Source organism: Phoenix dactylifera, chromosome 11 (assembly GCF_009389715.1).
Source record: "Phoenix dactylifera cultivar Barhee BC4 chromosome 11, palm_55x_up_171113_PBpolish2nd_filt_p, whole genome shotgun sequence".
Classification (NCBI taxonomy): Eukaryota; Viridiplantae; Streptophyta; class Magnoliopsida; order Arecales; family Arecaceae; genus Phoenix; species Phoenix dactylifera.
Genome location: NC_052402.1, coordinates 675,379 through 698,449, shown reverse-complemented (window position 1 = coordinate 698,449; position 23,071 = coordinate 675,379). Strand labels below are relative to the sequence as shown.

The 23,071-nt window shown below is 37.8% G+C and overlaps 2 protein-coding genes across 5 annotated transcripts; both read left to right on the top strand.

Annotated features, from left to right (window-relative positions):
• The first annotated feature begins 905 nt into the window (after positions 1 to 905).
• Positions 906 to 11,724, top strand: LOC103708989 (beta-adaptin-like protein A). Of its 3 annotated transcripts, none has more exons than XM_039131165.1 (12): positions 906 to 1,112; positions 1,189 to 1,705; positions 1,858 to 1,982; positions 2,716 to 2,914; positions 3,083 to 3,311; positions 3,456 to 3,622; positions 3,750 to 3,959; positions 5,557 to 5,667; positions 5,784 to 5,960; positions 8,167 to 8,613; positions 10,977 to 11,303; positions 11,334 to 11,724. In XM_039131165.1, exons 1-11 carry the CDS (start codon positions 1,060 to 1,062, stop codon positions 11,268 to 11,270), a joined length of 2,529 nt encoding a protein of 842 aa, XP_038987093.1. In that variant the 5' UTR covers positions 906 to 1,059; the 3' UTR covers positions 11,271 to 11,303; positions 11,334 to 11,724. The 3 variants fall into 3 exon arrangements, with proteins under 3 accessions (XP_038987093.1, XP_038987092.1, XP_038987091.1); XM_039131164.1 differs by having other exon boundaries at positions 10,977 to 11,318; positions 11,349 to 11,724; XM_039131163.1 differs by having other exon boundaries at positions 10,977 to 11,720.
• A 6,319-nt stretch (positions 11,725 to 18,043) lies between these two features.
• LOC103708988 lies at positions 18,044 to 22,813 on the top strand. Of its 2 annotated transcripts, XR_005513781.1 has the most exons (3): positions 18,044 to 18,350; positions 18,550 to 22,526; positions 22,616 to 22,813. XR_005513781.1 is itself a non-coding variant. In XM_008794121.4 (2 exons), exons 1-2 carry the CDS (start codon positions 18,183 to 18,185, stop codon positions 18,595 to 18,597), a joined length of 216 nt encoding a protein of 71 aa, XP_008792343.1. In that variant the 5' UTR covers positions 18,067 to 18,182; the 3' UTR covers positions 18,598 to 18,791. The 2 variants fall into 2 exon arrangements, 1 of the variants encoding a protein (XP_008792343.1); XM_008794121.4 differs by lacking the exon at positions 22,616 to 22,813 and having other exon boundaries at positions 18,067 to 18,350; positions 18,550 to 18,791.
• Positions 22,814 to 23,071: the final 258 nt, after the last annotated feature.

The following is a 23,071-nucleotide window of genomic DNA, read 5'->3' as shown; positions in this document are numbered from 1 at the left end:
TGATTTTAAGTGTTGAAAGAAGAATCATATGATGAGCACTATAATATTGCATATAAATCAAAGAGAGACAAATTATTTATCTTGCCATGGCAAGTGCGAGAGGACATAGATGCAGCGTGTAAATCAAATATTCTTACATGATGCAGATCCAGCATGTTGATACATGAATTGGTACATGCAAACTAAGAAATATACATTCTCAAATATAAAAGTAAGTATGAAAAACAATCATTGCCTCTCTTCTAGTGATCTATAACATAGGGCAAGGAAAGAAATTCCGATGGTAATCGGACTCATCCCAAAATGCACAAGTAACTTCTAATTTACAATTCAACATTCTGAGTGCATAGAAAATAGATAGGTGGTCTTCGATGCAAACGAGCTTCTCTGGATGTCTAAAAACCATATAAGCTCAAGAACAGTTTGATTGCACGGACATGCCCTAGGAGGAAGAAAGAAGAGAAAAATGATAAATTTGCAAACTAGTATAGCAAGGACAATAAAAACAAATAGCAAGAACAAAGATGCTATGGTAGTAATGGAGCTTTGTGTTTGACTGGAAAGGTGATAAGGAGTAGAACAAGGTATTCACATATAAAATGCCTAAATTATTTTATAATAAAACAAGCATTATATAAATTATTTGTGAATAATAACTACATCCAACATATCATAAACAATTATTTTGCATCATAATAAACAATTATTTATAGTGAACATACTAGTACTAATAGAATCCAAAAATCATAATAGAGGTTGCACAAACACATATAATGAAGCTAGAATGGAAAAATGCCATTATCAATAAATATATATTTTTTATTTTTATTTTGGTGCAGTCTATTCCGAGATGCATAGTTTGGGCATGGGAGGGTTAACCAAGCAACGGCCTTTCTTGAAATGAAACCTAAAACCTAGCCAAGAGAAACTGAGCCGTTTTAATCTTCTATTAACTACAGTACCGGACAAGTAAACGGTGAAATACCTCCGTGGTGGGAGAACCATCAAAACCAGGCCGGAATCTCCCTTCCCCTTCCTCTTTCTCATCCGAGATCCGCCATGGCGCCTCCCCTCCCGTCGCAGCGATCGCCGTCGCCGTCCCAGCCCTCCGGGTAAGTCCCCTCCCCGTCTCCCCAAAACCCTAACCCTCTCCCCTTCTCCCTCTATAATCCCCTTCTTCCTCCACAGGAGGAGTGAGGTCTCCGATCTGAAGCTGCAGCTGCGGCAGCTCGCCGGCAGCCGCGCCCCCGGCGCCGACGACTCGAAGCGCGACCTCTTCAAGCGGGTGATCTCCTACATGACAGTGGGAATCGACGTCTCCTCCGCTTTCAGCGAGATGGTGATGTGCTCCGCCACCTCCGACATCGTCCTCAAGAAGATGTGCTACCTCTATGTCGGCAACTACGCCCGCTGCAACCCCGACCTCGCCCTCCTCACCATTAACTTCCTCCAGAAGGACTGCCGGGACGAGGACCCCATGATCCGCGGCCTCGCCCTCCGCAGTCTCTGCTCCCTCCGCGTCCCGAATCTTGTCGAGTACCTCGTCGCCCCTCTCGCCGCCGGCCTTAAGGATGGCAGCCCCTACGTCCGCACGGTCGCCGCCATGGGTGTTCTCAAGCTCTACCACATTTCTGCCGCCACCTGCTTCGACTCCGATTTCCCTGCCACGCTCAAGAGCCTCATGCTGTCCGATCCTGATGCCCAGGTGCGGATCTTCGACCTACGCTTAGATCTGCACCGATTACCGAGTTAATATCAGATCCTGATGAGCAGTTTAACAGATGAAAGATCTGATTTTGATTCACTTTCCAGTCTAATGGCAATTTGAAATTTATTTCGTTGTGTTTCGGTTGGCAGGTGGTTGCAAATTGTCTACACGCTTTACAGGAGATATGGAATCTGGAAGCTAACAACCCAGAGGAAGCATCCAGGGAAAGAGAAGCTCTGCTGAGCAAGCTGGTGATCTTTTATCTCCTAAATAGGTGAGATCTTGATATGTTTATCTTGCCGATTATTTCATGTTCCTGAACATTCTTGGAGAACAATTCAAAGTTTTGTACTTTCTGTGGCTTCCATCTCGCGTGGAATTGCTTAGCAAATGTGTAGATGCAGAAATGGTTTTGAAATTGTTTCTTTTTATACCAGGGCTGCTAAAAGCCTAAAACATTCAAGTTCGTCATTCTTAGCTTCTGTAGGTCAACATATAAGGAGTGGTACTATAGTAGGAGCTGTCCTGTCTCTGCTGTGTGCTGAACAGGATGGAGAAGTCAAAGACATGCAACCAAAACAATTTCAATCAGAGCTTGTATTTGGCTTGCAGATATTCGCTATACTCGTGTTTTGATTATCTTTGTAAAGAGAGTATGTATATTTATAATGTTGAGCAGGAGGTTATCACCTTATTTCTTTTGTGAGAAAAGAATAATATCACATGGCTCTAAAGCTGTTCCATTTGCTATATTTATCGATATGATGTCTGGACATCTAAATATTATGATTGCACACCTAATATTTTTTTTGTAAATGGTATCATTTTTACGAATCATCATACCTGTTGTGACTGAAAGCTAAGATAGTTATGTCTCTTTCCATGTTTTATTTATTTCAACTCTGAACACAAAGTTCCTCTCTCTCCCTCTCCCTCTCTAAATCCATGAATCATTCTTCTGCCCATTTGCTGGAGCATTATCTAATTATAATCTACAAAATTTACAGGATCAAGGAATTCAATGAATGGGCACAATGCCTTGTACTTGAGATAGTATCCAAGTATATACCTGCAGATAGCAATGAGATATTTGACATAATGAATCTTCTCGAGGATAGACTTCAGCATGCAAATGGAGCTGTTGTTTTAGCTACAATCAAGGTCTTTCTGCATTTGACAATGTCTATGACTGATGTTCATCAGCAGGTGCCCATCAAAGCAGCTCTTATTCATTTTGCTGTTCAAATTGATTTACTGCAATGTTTTTCCTTCTGTAATCTGCTTAAATTGATTTTATTATATTCTATTACTGTAAAATGGATATTGTATTATAAGCTTCTAAATGCCTGTATTTCTGTATGGTTTCTGTCTTAGGTTTATGAACGCATTAAAGCACCTTTACTCACTTTAGTTGGCTCAGGAAGTTCAGAACAATCATATGCAGTACTAAGCCACCTGCATTTGTTGGTTATGCGTGCTCCAATGTTGTTTTCCACAGACTACAAACATTTTTATTGCCAGTTCAGTGAACCGTCATATGTGAAGAAACTAAAACTTGAGATGCTGACTGCCATTGCTAATGAGAGCAATACCTACGAGATTGGTATAAGAACTAATTTCTTCCCCACACCTTTCAAATGCTTAAACTTGCAATATTTTCTGCATCCTTGTGAATTTTTGATATGCAGTTTTCTATTTAACAATACATTCATTTGTTGACTATTGTCTTGATTAAATCCATGCCCAGTGACCGAGTTGTGCGAATATGCTGGAAATGTTGATGTGCCCATTGCAAGAGAGTCAATTCGGGCAGTCGGAAAGATAGCATTGCAGCAGTATGATGTGAATGCAATTGTTGACAGGCTGCTCCAGTTTCTTGAGATGGAGAAGGATTATGTGACTGCTGAAACTCTGGCAAGTATCTTCAGCAGAGCACATTAAGCTTCTGTTGTGTAAATGGCTGTTGAAATTCATATTTTTATAATCTAAATGATGTGAATTGTTATGACTTCTTTGGCATACCTGCAAAATTTATTTACAGGTACTGGTGAAAGATCTTCTGAGAAAATATCCTCAGTGGAGTCATGACTGCATTGCAGTTGTTGGGAATATCAGCAGCAAGAATGTTCAAGAGCCAAAAGCCAAAGCAGCTCACATATGGATGCTGGGAGAATATTCCCAGGACATGCTTGATGCTCCTTACATTCTGGAAAGTCTCGTTGAAAATTGGGATGATGAACATGCACCAGAGGTATTAAATTTTTTTAATTACAGAGACTGTTTGTAGAGTAAATTGTGGATAATACTTCCAAGACCTAGCTACATTTTCTATTGTTTCCTTCCAAAACTTTTATTTCTGAGGACATCTTCTTGGAACAAGGGGCCAAAGGCTCTCTCTCTGTCTCTCATGCTCACTTGCTTGCTCTATATAACCAGTGATATAAGCGAGGTCTTTAAGATGGCATTCTTGTAAGAAAGAGCTTTGTAAACTATGATTAGGGATTAGCTGTTGATAGGAACATTGTCGTTTGTGAACAGTAAAGAGATCCTTTTGCCTATTGTTTTCCTTTCAATGTTATGAGTGGTTTAAGACAGAAACTATGATATTCGTCAAGCCTTTGCATTTGTCTGTCAGCTCTGGTGGATTGCTTCTTAAGAGGGCTGTCCAATCAGTTGGAGGGTGGTGTGTGCTTGTAAAGGTGAAGACTTTGCTCGCAATGTTGCACATGGATACGGGGTAGTGGTGGCCATTGGGTGACTTGGAGTCTGTAGAAGGTTAAGACAGGTTCTTGTAGAGGTGTATGTGTGGGTTTGTCCTTATAAAGGGTATTTGGTTTAGGGTGGTTCGTACTAGATTTGATTCTGGGACTACTCTTGGTTTGGAGAGGAATTGCTTCAACTGTTATGTGAGGTTAGTCCCTTCAATTCTTCGGTCATAGGAGCATGTGGTCTTTGTCCTTACAATGGTTTCAAAAGATTTGTTTCTTCTTTGTGTCAAGGTTCTCATTAATTTTCTTTGGACTCTTCACATTTATGAAGCCTCATATACACTTCCAGATGACTCTGGTTTGCTTTGCTGGTGGCTTAAGTAATGTTATTATGCGGGGGATGCAATTGGTTTGTTGTTGCTCACTCTGCTATCTTCATAATGAGACTGGGGAATCACCTTTTCCTATTCTGCCCCTGTGGTTGAAGATGTTTTTCTGAATTTCTTTGAGGTTCAACCTACATGTATTATGGTATGAAATTATGCTTGCACAAAACTTGTTATTTTGCCTTTGAGAAAGTCATTGTGGGTCAGTCAGCTACATGATACTGATTGACACGGTAATTTCTGAGTTATTGCCAATTCATTGCTGGTAATCACTGATAATCACCTCATGTGATTATACCTGAGTAGTGTTGTAGATGACATATATTAGATGAAACTTGAATCAGTTTTCTCTGAGCTAACATGGAGGTGAATTCTTCATAAATGTTGTGCACATCTGAATGCTCAATAATTTGTACTTTTCAGCCATATGTAGGTTTCTATAATGACCAGACCTTACCATATTATTTAGTGATTCCTGTTGCTTTTACTTTGTTATCTTGTTGCTGCCTGTATGATGTGAGCCAAAAGTAGACTTGCGATCATGAGTGAATTGATACTCTTAGATCTTCTTTCTCAACTTAACAAGCAGTCATGTGGCTTACATTCAACCCGCTATGCATTCTTTCTTTTGCAGAAAATTATTATTTCAATCTCTATTTTCCGTCCATGCATATTGCATATGTACACATGTTTTGGATTAGATGTGCAGTTATGCATCAAGGTCATTTAATGCACTGGATATCTTCTTGTATAGGTTCGCTTGCATCTTCTCACAGCAGTAATGAAATGTTTCTTTAGAAGACCACCGGAGACACAAAAGGCCTTGGGAGCTGCTTTGGCTGCTGGTCTAGCTGATTCCCATCAGGTACTGCTTTGTTCTTATATTATGTCCCAGAAGCTGGAATAGATATCCAACTGAAGCTTTTTTAGGTTATGAAAGAATTTTTCCGGGTCTTCTATTAAATTGATAGCTCATTGCAGGATGTTCATGATCGAGCCTTATTCTACTACAGGCTTTTGCAATATGATGTATCAGTAGCAGAACGTGTTGTAAACCCTCCTAAGCAAGCTGTTTCGGTCTTTGCTGATACACAGAGCAGTGAAATTAAAGACCGCATATTTGATGAGTTTAACACTCTATCAGTTGTGTACCAGAAGGTAACTCGGTTTCTTTAATGCTCTATACTGTTTTAATTTTATTTTTCCTTGGCTTGCTTCTTTCAAGGACTACATTGAAAAAACAATTACAGTTTGAACATAATAAGGCACGGCAATTCATTGTTATTATTTAGAAATTTGTTTTCTTTCGGTGGTTAATGATTGCTCGTGTTTTCATGCTACAATGCAAATGCTAAAAATAGATAGCATACATTTTATAGATTGTCTAACTACATTACAATGGAAAAAACTTAGATAGGAAAAAAGGTCAGTTTCATGCTCAAACAGATGCAGGTGGCAAAGTCATCGCGCCTATTTATAATTCTAATTAGATGCTATCTGGTTTCTGCTATATGCTGTTCTGTTTCAAAGAAAAATATCCATTTATTACTTTTCGATACAAAATGTTTTCATTGATGACTCTGATGCCTAGTTCTGAAAATTCTTGCTCATAGGGTTATAAATATTTTTATTCTCATTGACTTATGTTTACTTAATTGTCTGAAAATTTTGATATATGAGGTACTTGTAAACAGTTGGTGGAAACTTGATGACGACACCTTTCACTTAAGATCATTAGATCCCAACTCCAGTTTGGCTGACAGGCACATAGACACATCCATAATTCATGTATATCTCAATTGTGCTTGCTAAGCTTGTGTTTTAGTTACTCCATGTAGACTATCTTCAGTTGTTAATCCATATTCTTGGACTGTCTTACTTCTGTTATGAGTAGTATTAACCATCAACTGTTGTTGAAATCAGTTAGTTATCATTGCTATTGAAAATACATTTTCTATTTGTGTTGAAAAGCTTATTGTAGGTCATCTTTGTGGTTTTGATTGAAATTTCTTATATACGTTGCATTTCTATTTAAACGCTTAGCAAAATTGCATTATAGGCTGTTAAATGTTTGCCAACTATACTGCAAACTGATGCACATTTTCTGTCATGTTTATAGCAACTATATCATTTGAAACTGTTCTTAGATGCAATATCTTTGCAGGCATCTGCTTAATTATCAAAGATGTGAGATGCCCAGATGTAATTGTGCTACTTTGCTTTATTTTAAGTGGTTGTTTGACATTACCGCTGTAAACTAGTGTTTTCATCATTAAGAGCATCATCAATGCAGACAACAGGCCTTCTAATGAGAATGTAAATTTATGGCTGGACATACAAATCAAGTGCCCCTTTTATTGTTGACATCGGGATGTTGACTTGATCATGTATGTGTTGCTAAGTAAAATGGGGAAACATTGTGTCATTGGTTAGAGCCATAGACATCTCTCGGCATCATAAATAATGGTGGTAGCTATCATTTTGAGGCTCTACCGGGAAAAAATTTTATGTCGGGGCATGGATTGTTTTCTTTACTAGTTTGGTTTATATGTTTTGCAAGCAATTTCACACTTGAAACTATTGCACCTGTTACACTGATGAGCTAGCATGCTGGGGTTGTTTGGATGTCCCAGCAACTTTTTCAAAATTGGCATGCCAGGCTGTCAAATTTTTGATTATGAACCGACCGGCAGGAGCAGTTTAGCTGAATAACAGCATGCAGTCCCTAGAATTTTGGGATACTGGAAATGATTTTGTAAGATGGTTATGGTATCCCCTGTGTGGAGCTGTATAACTTCTCCACAATTTGCTGTTTTATCCAGCTCAGCATATATTTGATGACTTATCCAGCTCAAACATTCCAGGTCATTTGAGTCTAAAACTGGATGTTTGCTTGTCTTGTTTGAGCAAGCCCAGAAATGCCTTCTTTCTTGTCTGCGCAGGAAGAATATGCCCATCAGGTCCAGATAAATGTCAGATCTTCTTCTGTACACCTTTGTAACGCTTGGTGCTATTCAGGAGGCTCTAATCCTTGTGCGCTAGTTATAAGAGGAAATGAAGGTTTCATAGCTGTTTCTAATGATATTACATATTGTATTGGCTAACTTCATCTGATATATCTTGTCATTGACCTTTTGCTGGTTCAATTACGGTCATAACTTCGCTTAAATCTCATGATCCTAGGCTTGGACGAAACTTGCAAGCTTCATTTCTAAAGATTAGCTGTCTTGTAAAGCTTTAAAAATTTCTTGTGTCTGTTGGTCTCATTAGATTGACACCCTATTATGTTTATCCAGAATATGTTTCTTTAAACAAATTTAAACAACTACTACTAAGTTTCTAATTGATGTATATAAAATTGCAGCCCTCTTACATGTTTACGGATAAGGAGCATCGGGGACCATTTGAGTTTTCAGAAGAACTTGGAAACTTGTCCTTGGGAGCAGAATCTGCAGATAATGCCGTGCCAGCTCAAAGATATGAAGAGAACGATCTTTTATTAAGCACATCAGAAAAAGAAGAAAATGGAGGTCCACCCAATAACGGCTCTCCTGTCTCAGCATACAGTGCTCCTTCTGACTATTATGGTTCTTCGATATCTGTTAATTCACAGACCCAACCTGAGACAGCAATTTCAATCCCTGGCTTGTCGGCATATACTTCACCAGCAACCTTAGCCATTGATGACCTTCTTGGTTTGGGTGTTCCTTCTGCCCCTGCACCTCCAACCTTGAAGCTTAATCCAAAAGCAGTTTTAGATCCTGGTACTTTCCAGAGGAAATGGGGCCAACTAGCAATATCCTTGTCACAGGTTTGCTTCCTTTAATAATTTAAGAACCATGCCCCTATTAATCATGTTTTATATTGACAATTTCTTGTAAAGGTCTATAGATACTCTTTTGCGTAGTGCAATATTAGAAACATGACCAAATTATTTTTACTGATTATGTTCTCTTCCATGTCACTCGGCTAGGATGCTTTGTCTTTGTATCTATTTTAGAGGTAAGCAGAAGATGCTGGGTAGGGGATCTTGATCCCTTCCATGCTTGTTATTGTGAATCTATTCAGATATGTTATGGACAAGATCCTTAATCTCGACACTGGGTACCGTACTGGTATTTATTCGGTCCAGTATGGTACGGTACACATCTGTGCCGAAATAGCCCTCTTACCTATTTTCTCGATTTTTATTTTGGTACGGATCGGTATGCACATCGGTACAGGTCGGTACACTTCGGTATGGGGCTTGTACTGACTTGAAGGTGTGTTTCGTATTGGTTTTCTCTCAGTATGGTACGGTATGCCTTGTACTTGGTGGTATGGGGCGGTATGGTAGACCTTGGTTATGGGTGTTGTCTTCACCACTCCCTAATTAAAAGAAAATTAAAAATAATAAGGGTTACGGAGGGCTTGTATGATTCTTAAATATGTGCTTTTGTAAACTGACATTGTATCAACAAGGCGTAATCCTTGTTGTGGTTGGTGTTATTAACTTCATCATTTTGTTTCCTAGCAAAAAGCTACTTGATCCTATTAAACCCAGTCATCCCTCGCAGAGATATTTAAAATTTCTTTTCTCATGATGTCTGTCCTAGTATACTTTTTCTCTCTCATTTATATAGTTGTATGTGAACCACATCAAATTGTAATGCTCCTCCTCTCTTGGCAGCTTTAGTTTTTTGTTGCAACTTGCATTCAACCAAATTATTTGAATTAGTTTTGTGATTTCCAATGTTGTTTCAATCCTGGGTGAAATAATATTACAGATGGAATGGTGGTAAATATTATTCCAAATTTGACAAAATGAATCCTCATATATATTAAAAGAGAGAAGCATGTACATGTGCATGCATGGCTGTGTGTGAACCTGGTCATTTTTGACCTGCTACTTATGGTGGTTCTTACGATATATGTATATGCTTTTCTTTGCACACCATGTTTGGATTGCAGAATACATTCTGTTATCAGAGACTTTGTCTCTTTCTTGCCATTCCAAAATTTTTGATAATGGTAAGTAAAATGCATAAAATTGTATGAAACTGACTGACAGGGAGCGTTTGTTAACATTGAAATGCACTCTTAAGTTTTGTGACAATTTTACATCTTTGTTTTGTCTTGCATCATGATTACCCACAGCACTTCACTGCCTATAAGTTTACATTAGCCATGTGTGTCTCCCAGTTTTTTGCAGATCCTATTTCAGTCTATTGAACTCATGCTTCTTTCTACTGGGCCCATGGAACACTTGCCTAATCAGAGTATGTAAGAGTGGCAACATGGATCTAATATTAAAATTCAATAAATTTCAGCTTACATAAGTTATTCATCAGCGATCCCCTACATTTTGTGAATGCACATATGATTTCCTAGAAATTTTTATGAAACATGAAATTGTGGTAAAACTGAGATGGATACTTCAGATGAAGAAACTCAGAGGCTATACTAATTAAGGAACTCACTCAAATTGTCTTGCCCATTAGGTAATTCGTATACTATAGAATTCATCAGTCATCAGTCACATAAATCTTTTTTACTATCTTTTAGCATTAAGTCAGAAGGGTCAAAAACCTCAGTATGTGTGCAAGGGTCAGGATTGACATCCATGGATTATTCTTAGAAACTCGAGCAAGTATCCAAGGAACATAACTGTCATCTTCTTAAAAACCTAAAAGAAAACTGATAGATAAATGCAAGTCTGGGTGACAATTTTATGGTAGATACTAATGTTTCTCTTTTGAAACCCAAAATCTGATTAGCTATCAAACTTGGAAGAACGTATGACATGTTTGAACATAAATACTTTCATTTCAATTAATGCGAATCTCAGCCTTGTTGCAAGCTTTTGTCAAGTTATGGTCCCCAGTTCCACCAACACCCCCCCCCCCCCCTCTCTCTCTCTCTCTCTTCTCTCTGGGGTTCTTTTCGAGTGACAACCTTGATGTCAGCATAATACGACTCAAGCCAACAACCACCTTGGTCCCTTTGACTGACCCACATATTGCACTCAACCTTATTGCTTTAGTTGTGCCTACATGCATTGCGTATGCACCTAACCTGGCTCGTGAACCATGTCTTGATTGCACACACAGTGATCTGGTGCCAAACCAACTAACAATGGGTGGTTATCTCAATATTCTTGTGATAAGATCTGAAATAGTTGCATTTACTTTGCAGGAATGCTCCATGAGTCCTCAAGGAATTGCAGCCTTGACAGCACCTCAGGCCCTCATCCGACATATGCAAGGCCACTCTATCCAATGCATCGCCTCAGGTGGTCAATCACCGAATTTTAAGTTCTTCTTCTTTGCTCAAAAGCTAGATGGATTGTCAGCTTTCTTCCTTGTGGAGTGTATTATCAACTCATCATCAGGAAAAACACAGATAAAAGTGAAGGCTGATGATGGAAGTGCATCAGAGGCATTCTCCGCAATGTTCCAATCAGCTTTGTCAAAATTTGGGGCACCCTGACTAAATTTTGTATTATTTTGTTCTCTCTCTCTCTCTCTCTCTCTCTCTCTCTCTCTCTCTCTTTCTCTCTCTCTCTCTGCTGTTTTTGCTGGTTTAGTAAATTATACGGTGTTAATGAGAAACTAGTTATCTTGTATGGAGTGGTCTGAAATCTGAGTAACCTCATAAGCATTCGGGGTTTAGGACAGAATGTGGAACTTTTAAAATTCTCATGGTGAGTGCATTTTTTAAATCAATAACATAAATAGGCTTGGCGTTTTTAATGGTCACTGAGAGATCAATAAAGTTGTGTAGGCTTAGGGATATGAACAGCAACAGTCTGTACATTGAACCCCTCTGAACATGTCTTTAATAGAGGTTCACTGATGGTGAGCATGCAGGCATTACTGCAGTTTATGTAATTTTGCTGACTGAGAATGTTCAGGACAAATTTATTGCCCATAACAAGAAGATATACGTGTGAACAGATGTTTTAGGTGAAATGCTTATGTTTATAGAACTTATACATTGACAGGTCATAAGTCATGATTATTGATTGCAACATTGGTTTTGAGAAAGGCTGTAAGAAATGTCACAAAATAGCACCATTGTTCTGTTATAATGGAGTCCTAGTGAAACTGTTGTTGACTGTAAACGCTCAGTTAGGGTTCTTCCCTCCACCCAACCCCACCCTATGGAATTGTTTTAGTTTTTAACAATGACAGGTATAAAGGTGTTATTTGCCGTTATAACAAAAATAATGGTCAAATAATGGAAAAACAATGCTATGAATGGCCCAAATCGCTGTTGACATGTTTATCAATTGAGTGAAAAAGAATTAAGTTTTCCAGTTGGTGCTGAATATTGAATTAATTTGGTAAACTGGTAGATGACAGCAGCCGTCTGATATTAAAATATAATACCCTTTGAAACTGTCATAATGGCTGTTATTTTATACCATGCACTGGTTGAAACTGAATTTCGAATGCTTGATGAAACGGAGAGCGAACAAATCTTTGTAGTTTGGCAGCTACGAAGCATAACAAGAAATGCAAAGAATGATATCCCAAAATTGCTCAGTGGAATCGTGCACATAGACGGGCAAATATTGCAGCAGAGTGGATAACTAGCAGATATTAACAAATAGCAACAATGATCACTTTTGGTACAGGTATCAGTCGCTGTACATGATGTAATGAACCTCTTAATGTTGTGTAACTTATTTAAGCTTTTGGATAATGAATTTAGTGCCTGCATCAGAAGTGCTGTTTAGTGTACGAGACTCCGGCTATCACAGAGTCTGAAAAGGATCAAAATTTATACAAATATATTGATACTAGAACAGTATAAATTATCTACTTTAGTAAAAAAAAAATTTGTGATCTTCAGGTCAAAACAGAGCAATGTATTACCGTCGTGTCGAGGCTCACCCTTTAATTCATGCCTGCATGGAATCAAAAAAGTTGACACCGATAGAAATTGCATTCTGTTTTTAAGGTGCTTTTAGAGTCCAGTATCTATGTGGTATAACTAGCGGTTAAAACAAAATGCTGCAATGCAAAGTTTGTTAAAATCAACATGTAACCTCTAGCCATTTGAAATCTCATAACTCAGCAGTTCTCAGTCCAGCAGATGCAAGGATCAGTGGAATTAGGATGTTGGAGACAAAATAAAGGGTGATCCTGAGTTCATTTGATGCTTAAAGTATCAATTATTTGTTATAATGGTCATCTGATGGAAGGAATGACTTCAAGCTTAATGGTGCTAGCTAGCGCCTCATTAATTAGGTTTTCTTGCATTAGCTTGCATTTGCTGATTTTAGGTTAATGATGCAATGATTCAATTATGTGCAAAGCAACTAAGCTAGCTACCTCAGTAGCAGGATTTTTACTGAGAAAATGCTACCACCTGCCTCCTTCCTAATCATCATCCATTGGAAAGTGTAGGTTCTCAAAAAAACTTGCATACAGAACTTGATCATTTTCTCTTAATTTGTATCACCTGGACTCATACAGTTATAATTGTGAACAGGAAATATGCTTGTAGCTCTCATCTTAATCTACTGTTAAGAAAATGTGCTCTTCTCCTCTGCCATTCTCCCTCTCCCCCTCCCTCCTCCATCCTTTTATTAAAAAAAGAGAGGAGATTTTGAACAGAAGATATGGCTAGCAAAGTCAATTTGGCATAAGACCACTGGACGCATGTTCAAAAACTCTGAACCAGCTGAAGAAACAAAAAAAAAAATAAACAGCATATAAAAAGCACTCCATTCAAACCACCTGTACCAGCTCTTAAAGAGTAAGTTATTTTGACCAAGTTATAGAAGATTCAAGTCTTTCTGGCTTTTTAATCAATTATGATGAACATAAGAAAGCCTTTGCATCTGGAAATCTATGGAATATCATTGATTCCAGGGAAAGTCGCTTCCTAGCCATCTTTTAAATCTTCCACTGTGATGGTAATCAACTTTTCTCTATCCATCCGGTTGCAATCAAGGCCATTCATGAACAGAGCATCTAGCGAGCCCGCATTATTTGCCTCTCCCTTGTGACAGTCTGGGCAATACAAATGGGATGCAACTTGCATCCATACACAAAGTCCTTGTCTTGACTTGGCATCTTTGCTTATAAACTTCTCGCAATAAGTGATCTTGAGTAGGTCGAATGTGGAAACAAAAAGCTTTTAGATCAGTGCATATCTCATGGCCTCTCACTTAAAAAAAAAGGCCAAAGTGCAATCCGGTATCATCAGTCATGTATGCATTGCGATGGGATTAGCTCAAGTGTGACTTTCCTGATTGCTGTTTTAAAACATAAACCAGATCCTACGCCGCCAATTTTCTTACAAAGCTGGTTCATATTAAGAGAGAGATGACGAAATGTAGGTCTAGATCCAAGTTTTTCTCCTCTCACAGGATGATATCCTGAGAAATGATACAAGTTGATGGCAAGTAGAAACCTGAGCATCAAATTACTGCGCTAATTTATGCATATTTTACAGAACGTCTTTGTCATCAATCAGGATAATGTTGCTCCTAAAATTTTTCAACAGGACCAGAAAGCAGCCAGGATGCCAAATTCTTGCATTGCAAGCTTGCAAGTCTCAACACGCAGCAGGAATACTTTTCTCCAGCGATCATGGAATTGTTACCAAAACTAATCACACTTTATCACACATAAGCTGATTGGTCAGCTTGCAGAGAGACCTCGTTTTCACACCCCACATCATAAATAGCCAGATCATTTTCAGGAAAACAATTGATAAGAAAAAGACCACAGAGAGAGGATGAGTAACAATAGTACCCTCAGAATTCAAGCCAAAAAACTGATAAGCTCTTCCATCCTTTCTCATCCTCCCCTTTTGTGTCATAGTAGGTTGTAAAATTAAATTTTAGAAACAAGGAGATGGTAATGAAAAGATTCAGAACTTTTTTTTCCCTTTCAGGTTTCATTGAAGTTCTTATAGATACTAACTTAACAGAAGGATTCTTGCTGCTTAAAAATCATAAGGGAAAATGTATAAAAGAGCTTTGGAACCACATTCGTGAAAGATAATAATAGAGAAGCAACTAGGCAAGGATCAAATTGCGAGAGAAGGTTGATTTATCTTTTTAAGGTGTAAAAGCGGAAATATATAACAGATAAGCATTCTTTCTTTAAGTCCATATTAAGTACACAGCATCTAATTTCAATTCGGGCATGAGGAAAATCACTCATAGCTAACTTTTCAAGTTTTTCATACTCCAAATATGAATTTATTTAAAATCTTTTCTTAGTACCTGACACAGCACATAAACAGCATTTTGTTGCATTTTGGCACAAATTTAGGACTTTTTCTGGGCAAACTGGTTTGGTTTTAGTAGCAAATTATTAGAAATATGGAACATGGATGGCAAACAACAAACATTGGTAGGAAGCAGTAGTCTAATACTTTTTTCTTCATGCCTGGTTTATGAAGATAATTCTTTGGTTGCTCTCTTCCTTATGCCAGAGATCAGGTGAGACGAAGTATGAATCCCAAACATAAGTTTACCGTGCATAAAGCCAGCCCATCAATCAATCAGATAAAGGGAGAGGCTGTTGACAAAAGGCAAAGCAAAGTGTATAGAGAGACTACAAACATTTTCAATCCAGGTGCAGGTGATTTTAATCATGGTCTCATGTCAAACAGAAAACACAGAACCTGATGAATGCCTAAGTTAAGCATGTTTTACCGTCTGACTAGAAACATGTTTGCTCATACTGTAATCCACAGAAAGAAAAGAAGCCATAATTTCAAAAACAAGAAGAATATTAAAAGAAGTATAGTAACATACAGAACCATAACTTATAGAAGAGAGAGGTATTCCCCTCATAAATAAGAACAATACTGAAAAGAAATCATGAATAGGACCAGCCCATTTACACTGAAGTCACCATTCTAAACTTATCAGTTTTTACCCATACCCTAATCCAAGAAGATCATACTAGCATGATTTTTCACAAGGCAGGGAGGGATATGCCATCTTTGAATGCTTAATTACCATAAGGTATGGAGCGAATTGCTGGAACATGACAAAATGACTGGTACCAGGAGAGTGATGCCGTGATGATTAGCAAGTAAACCAACAAGAGCAAAATCAATTGGATCCATGTTTCTACCTTTTGCTTGACTAAAGTTGGTGGGCATACAAAGAATGCACCTCATATAAGTCATCAAATTGTTCAAACAAAAAAAAAAATCAGAGAAGGTAAGCACTCTAGTACAGAGGTACCCAGCATCATGACCCAATTCAAACTCTAGCAGTCTTCAATATCGTCAGCCTCTGGCTAAAACAATTAATATTCTAACATACATATAGGTATATCTCAGTTTCATTTGTTGCGCCCAAAACACCTCTCACAATGAAAATTAAATCAGATTGTTTATGTATTGGCTAAAACTGACACAAATCAGTTGAAATCAGCCAACTGACTATTACATTTGTCTTGTCTAATACTTTTTTAGAAGCATTTGTATTTTCTAATTCATCTAAACATTTTCAATTCAATAAATAATAATTAAGCCATATATCCACGGATCCGCACATCAACAAAACCAGAAGAAGAAAACAGTAAAAATCATATAACAAAATGCCCAGTCACGGACTGGTAGAATTTTATTTCAACAAAAAAAAATCAACCATAAAAAAAGAATCTTCAAAGAAACATATAAATGTTTTCTATAAGCGAAACATCCCATTCTAATATTTTAACTGCAATACCAACAAAATCATACTTCCAAACAAGCTGCACATTATCATTACGGATTACAGATAGGAAAAAATTCTAATTTCAACTAAGGTACAGTATGAATACTAGCTATTTACTCCATTAAAAAGATGAATTATATCATTAAGACAAGAAGCAAAGCCCTGAAATTTCCAGTATTTCCCAGAGTCGATAAAAACTATCTAAAACAAACGACATAGAAAGACAGTCTTTCGGATCAAAATTATTCAAGATAAGAGTTAGACCTAGCATTACCAACTATCTCCGACTAATCTACTCCAACCTACGAATAATCCCGATGTTCCCAGCGATCCGATATGGGAATTGGAGGGCTTTGTAGGGTTCAGACGGGGCTGAGGAGCTGGGAGAACTGGGGCTTGGGCTCGGAGTTCATGCCGATAATGATGATGAGGGGGATGAAGCCGTAGTGGGTGATCACCTTCGCCTTCTTCATCGTCCAGGTGCTCCACTCCTTCACGCACGTCCCCGTCCATCGCCCCTCAGGGCCCCTCGATCCCCTCGCAGCCTTGCCCTTCCCCTTCGAAGAAACCCTAGACGCCATGGATGACCAAAACCCTCTCTCCTCGATCAGCCCTTCTGCCAAAAACCCTAGTGGCATCCGAGAGTTCCGGGGCTCGTGTTTTAGGAATCGGCCAGGTTATCAGCACCGCCCCGTAAGCTTACTACCCACACTAACGTGGAAGTTGCTCATGAGACCATCCGATTAAGGTTACACTTAACACAGAGTCGGCGCCGTTTGCCGACTTTATTTTTTAATTTTCTATTGACTTAACCCCTTTTTCAGTTTTCACACATGTCATAGAGTCGGCATCCTCCGCCGACTTTTATTTTTTCATTTTTTATTTAATTAAATCGATAAATAACTCAACTAGTCTACTGTTCTTGCAATGCTAAAAGTTACGAGCACCATTTGATAGGCTTATTGACCCAACCCCTCTTTGGATGGAGAAGATCTGATAATCTCAAATCACTTCAACTATCAAGTCAATTCATGGGTTCATGCTTTATTATTCATGTATAGATATATTAATTATTTATTATTTATACATAAAAAATAAAATTTTAAATATATAAAATTGTAAAAAAAATTAAAATATGCAATAATGTATACATGCTTTATGAAACATATTTTAGGTTGTTTATAGGATATGTTTTGAAAAATTAATGATCCATGAAATATGAAAAATAAGTTTTACAAAGGGACAAGCTTTCTCAAATTTTCATTGTTGTACATAAATTAAAATTTATGGTATCATCTTAAAAATATTTAATTATTCATGAATAAATCATAATCTTTAAAACTCTTGAGATTTTTTCTTTTCTACATCTCTCATAAGGTAAATTTAAAAATTTTTTAGGCAATAACAATGTTCGATAAAATACAATGAAACTATTGTTCCTTTGGCTGGGATTTTTTTTTTTTTTTTTTTTTTGATAAATGGAATGAACTAAGCCATTCTAATATATATATATATATATATATATATATATATATATATATATATTCCTGCCGGGCTATCCGAGTCGGGTTTTGGCATTGCCTAGGTCCGTTACGGCAATATAAAGAAGTCAACTCAACTTGATCTCTCATACCGAGCTCACGAAGGCTCTCGGCACAGCGGAGCGGCGGCGAGGAGGAGGAAAAGTCGGGAGGAGGAGAAGGATGGGGGGCGGGATGGAGGTGAACAAGAACAGGTGGATCGAGGAGTGGAACGCCGGGAGGGAAAACCTGGAATTCAACTTCCGCTGGACCCGCCGCAACCTCGCCATCGTCGGCATCTTCGGCGTCGCCGTCCCCATCCTCATCTACAAGGGCATCGTCAACGAATTCGTACTATACCCGATCTCTTACCTCCCCTTTTTTTTTCTTCTGGCCCTAATTTGTCCGAAAACCTCTTAGTTTTTTGTTGATTGAAACCCTAACCCCAATTTTTTCAGTTCTGATGGATCAGAATAAAATCCACTTCCCCATTTGAGTGATTAGCTTCCTTTTCTTGTTTTTAATTGATGCTATTTGACTTTAATGGCAGCACATGCAAGATGAGGATGCTGGAAGGCCGCTGAGGAAATTCCTCTGAGGAATATGAAAATGGGTTCTGCTTTCTTCTTTCTTTAATAATGGAAAATATCGTGTTGTTGACGAATTGGCTTTTCGGAATGCTCAGAGAAGCGTGATAGCCTACTGCTACTATATTTTCTTGTAATTTCTATTCAAGTACTGTTGATAATTATGGTATGTTTTCAGATCGAATCAATTTTTCTCTTTTCCAAACCCCTGTAGATCTTTTGTGTCCACTTAATAGGTGTGGTATGAAAAGTTTGAGTGTTAGGTCTGGCATTTGGGCGTTTCCACAGAAGCAATTAGGTTGTAACTAGGGAGTCAGGTGGAGAGCTGTAGCCTAGATTGGTGGAGTAGGATACGCAGGTGGATTGGCATTGCAGGGCATGTCGTGGAGTTGTGTGAATGGATTTTGCTACGTGGAAACTCTTGGGAAAAATCTTGGCTGGGGGAACATATTGTGTTATGTGTTAGGAGGAACATGGAAATTTGATATTATTTCAGAGTTTTTAAACGTGATTGCTCTTTTTAACTTGATAGCTGAATTTTAATGAGGATCCTGTGGTATCAATTGTAGATCCAATTGGACACAGAAGAAAGTGTGGGTTTAAAGTCATTCAGAAATCACAAGTTGCAAGGCATGTTGCATCTGAATCATAATAACCTTAGTAGGCAGTGCAATGCAATTGTGATGTTTCTAGGTGCGTCAACATCTTCACAAGAGTGAATGGGATGGATGTCAATGTAAAATGTGATTTTATAGAGTGGATGATGGACAAGCATCATTATGTAATGCCAGAGACATGCAACATTGTGTAACATTTTGGAGAAGCATCACTTTGAATAAATCCAGAATTGTCTGTGATGGATTGATAGCAACAAAAAGGGATTTTACTGATTCATCGGAATATCCAGCTGTTTTGGTAGAAGAGCATCACTAGAACATGTCCCAACTATGACATAAACAAAATGATGATCTTGAAGCTTAATGAGTTGCAGCGAGAAATCTTGAAAACATGCAAGAAATATGCAAGGTTGGTCTAGTTCAGGAATACTAGCCATCTCAACATCCTTTTGGAGCAACTAGTTGATGCATGAGGTCTTTATTCATCAATGACATGATGGCTTCTTGAGAAGCTTGCATATCCAAAGGCCAATCATGCACATCAACATCAATTGACATGAGTGACTCGTTATTTTTTGGACTGGTCATAACATGCTGCATGATTAGGCCTCATGTTGAACTCATAAGGATTCAAAGGTTGGAACCATAAAATTTGACGCACAGCTAAAGGATTTTAAGACAAGCGTTGCAACAGCAGTGGTTGATTTGACCAATAGTTGAAAAGGGGCATAGTTTTTTTGTTGTTTTTAAACAATAAAGATCTTGCTTCTAGTTAAGTTGCTGTATTTCAAGGAGCAGTTTAGGATTCATCAGGTGATATGGAGACGATTCTTTTTCTATGTATTTGAGATTTTTCATTTTTTTAAATAGTGGATCAAATATATAACTTTGGTCTCCCTTTAAATTGACTTAACCAGTTCTTGGAAATCCGTTTTTGAATTTTATTATACATCTTACCAGTTCTAGGAAACCCTTTTTGAATCTTTTTATTCATTTTACCAGTTCTATGAAAACCTTATTTCGTTGAAATTGCCAGTTTTATGCCCTTAGATTTTTATTTAGTAGTGATGATTGATGAAGCTTTAGTTTTTATGCCGAAAAAAGCGAGGATTAGTTTGATCAGCTGAGTTATAGTTTATGATGTGAAGTTCGCATGTAGTTCTTTGAGGTGCTGATGGGTGTTAATTTGGCTGAAAGAAATGGAGCATGCTGGTGGTAGAGGAAAGGCTAAGGCTAATTTGCTACACACTATACTTTTTGATGGGTTACCTTTGATGTCTGGATGAACTTTTACCCTGAAGTGGCTATATTAGGTTATTAGTGTTGAAATCCCGTCTCACCATATGCAGATTGTGAATTTAGAGCTTCAACATGGGATTGTGAATTTAGAGGTTCAACACGGTTTATCATGAAGATTATGTTCATTTGGAGGATCCATACATACATACATACATACGTATAAAGCAGTTTGCAGATGAGGTAGCGGATTAGTTTGCAACATACATACATATATGAAGCAGTTTGCAGATGAGGTAGCGGATTAAGTTTGCAAGCAGGTGAATATGTATATGATGACTTCTAATAATTTAAATGTACGACCTAGAATATTTTGTTTTTTCCCAACCAGTATAACTCTTTAGTGTAACAGACATAAGCATTCGAGGAGCTATTCACTGCAAGATATAATGAAAACCTGTACATACTCAAATATACCATCCTATGGCAAATCCCTTATGCTATGTATACATATGTGGAGCAACCCTTCATTGACTTGGATAACCTTGAGAATCCTCTTAAAATTTGTGCTTACTCGCTATACTTGCCATTATCTCTTTTTTTTGTAAAAAAAATTGTCTTATTGATGGTTTTACTGATGAACATGTTGTAGCTAAGGATTAAACTCTATTGTGCTTTTATTGATGGTTTTTTGGTGGATGAATGCTTGATATCTTGATGATTTCTTGTAAGTAATTACTATCTGGTTTATGGTCTGGTGTGTGTGTTTAGATATGAGGTAATGGAATCGTTGAAATTGTAGTTGTCTGGTTTCAGCCATCGGTGACAGACTTCATACTAATTCGAAATTTAGGGTCCATTTTGAAATTTCATTGTTTCTTTCTTGGCAGTCGATGTCCAAAAGCTTACACAATTTAGTCAAGCTTTTATCAACTTTCTGTGATTATTTTGTCTGCTCTTCCTGGCTAATGCTAGTTCCAACTTCAGATAAAAAAGGTGGATGTTGATGTTAGGTTGATAACCAGTCAAAAAGAGCATATCAAACTATGACATAGGTTCCAGATTTGACATTTGTGAATGCCAGGACATTTACAAGATTATATCAGAAGTTATCCTAAATAGGAATGTTTTTGTCATAAGAGGATCAATAAAGCAACCAAGAATAAGAATAGTTCGGGATTCTTATGGTTATTTATCCCTAGATAATGTCAGTTTCTCTAATTCATCAAGCATACGCTAGCTATGATCTCTTATTTCTACGGCAATTCTGAAACCCTTGATTACATCAAATTTTTGTTGAAATTTGATGGTTAGCAGCTTTAATCTTTGTTTCATAGAAATTTCATGCATCAGTGTTTTGTCAAGATTTCATGTGTTCAGAAAGCTGACTATTTAGGATATACTGTGGTAAAAGTTTGATCCCTCCCCACTCCTTGCATTTCTCCATTGGATTAAGGTTTGTATTGGATTAAGGTTTGTCTTGACGCATCCTTGTTAACATTCTTCCCTTCATCTCTTGCAACCCATGATATTTATGAAGGTCGTCTCTAAGAATAAACGCGACTGGCACAAAAGGCTGCCGGAAGCTCTATGGGCCTACGGGACCAATTCTCTGCCTCCATATCTGACTTTGCCCTAAAAAATTAAGATGTGAAATAGCCTAGTTCTATCTGGTGTTGCAGAATATTCCAAGAAGAGGTTCCCAGGATATGCGTCACTTAGTATTGTGTATGCAACAACGCATCGTGGAAATGAAAATGTCGGGATGTTCCCTTGTCATTCCATCTAATTAAGTTTCTTGATTATGTTATAAATGAAATCAGATACTTATTACTCCTGTGAAAGTAAAGAAGGGACCGACAAGATCTGGGAGATGTTTTTCTTTTGCAGTCATATTGTGGCAGCCACAAGCATTCATGGGATTGGAGACAGGAAAATGTTCCTCCTTTTGGATTTGTCTAGTCCCTCCTTTTAGTCCACTGATCTATAGAAATGTTTTTTTTTGGGTAGAATTTGCAATTTCTTTAAACTTCTGTCATTCATTGCAGCTTTTCCTCATCTGGCCTTGCAAGATGAAGCCATGCTGTGTACGTCCATTTTTTCCTGTACAAATTACAGATCAATCATATTTTCTAGATTTCAGGTTTCTAAACGCATCCAAGTTAATATTAACCAGGTTATGTTCGGTACTCTCATGGGAATCTACGTTCTGGAAAACTTTATTTTACTGCAATTGGCTGAGAAGATTACATTCTTTTGAGCCGTTAGAATTATGTCACGCCGTATAAAAGGCTGGGAGAACCATGCTTGATCTGATTTCTTGATTGGAGCCTATGTGTTTGTGTAAATATTATTTTCAACATGTCATACAATTGTGAAAATATAAAGCTTTCGAGAAGCATCAAAAGCAAAGTGGGACCACTGTACTCTTCTTTTATTCCCATGAATGCTACGTTGGCATCTCTGTAGAGAACATGTTTCCAGCGTTGCTGATTGGAAGCATACGTGAGCATTGTTGAAGATCCAGACCGCGTATATAAACCCAAAATCTGTCACCCATGATTGGACAAAAAACTTCAGTTATTGAATTTTGACGATAGTTTAATGTTTGATCAAAACCAAGTCCGACAAT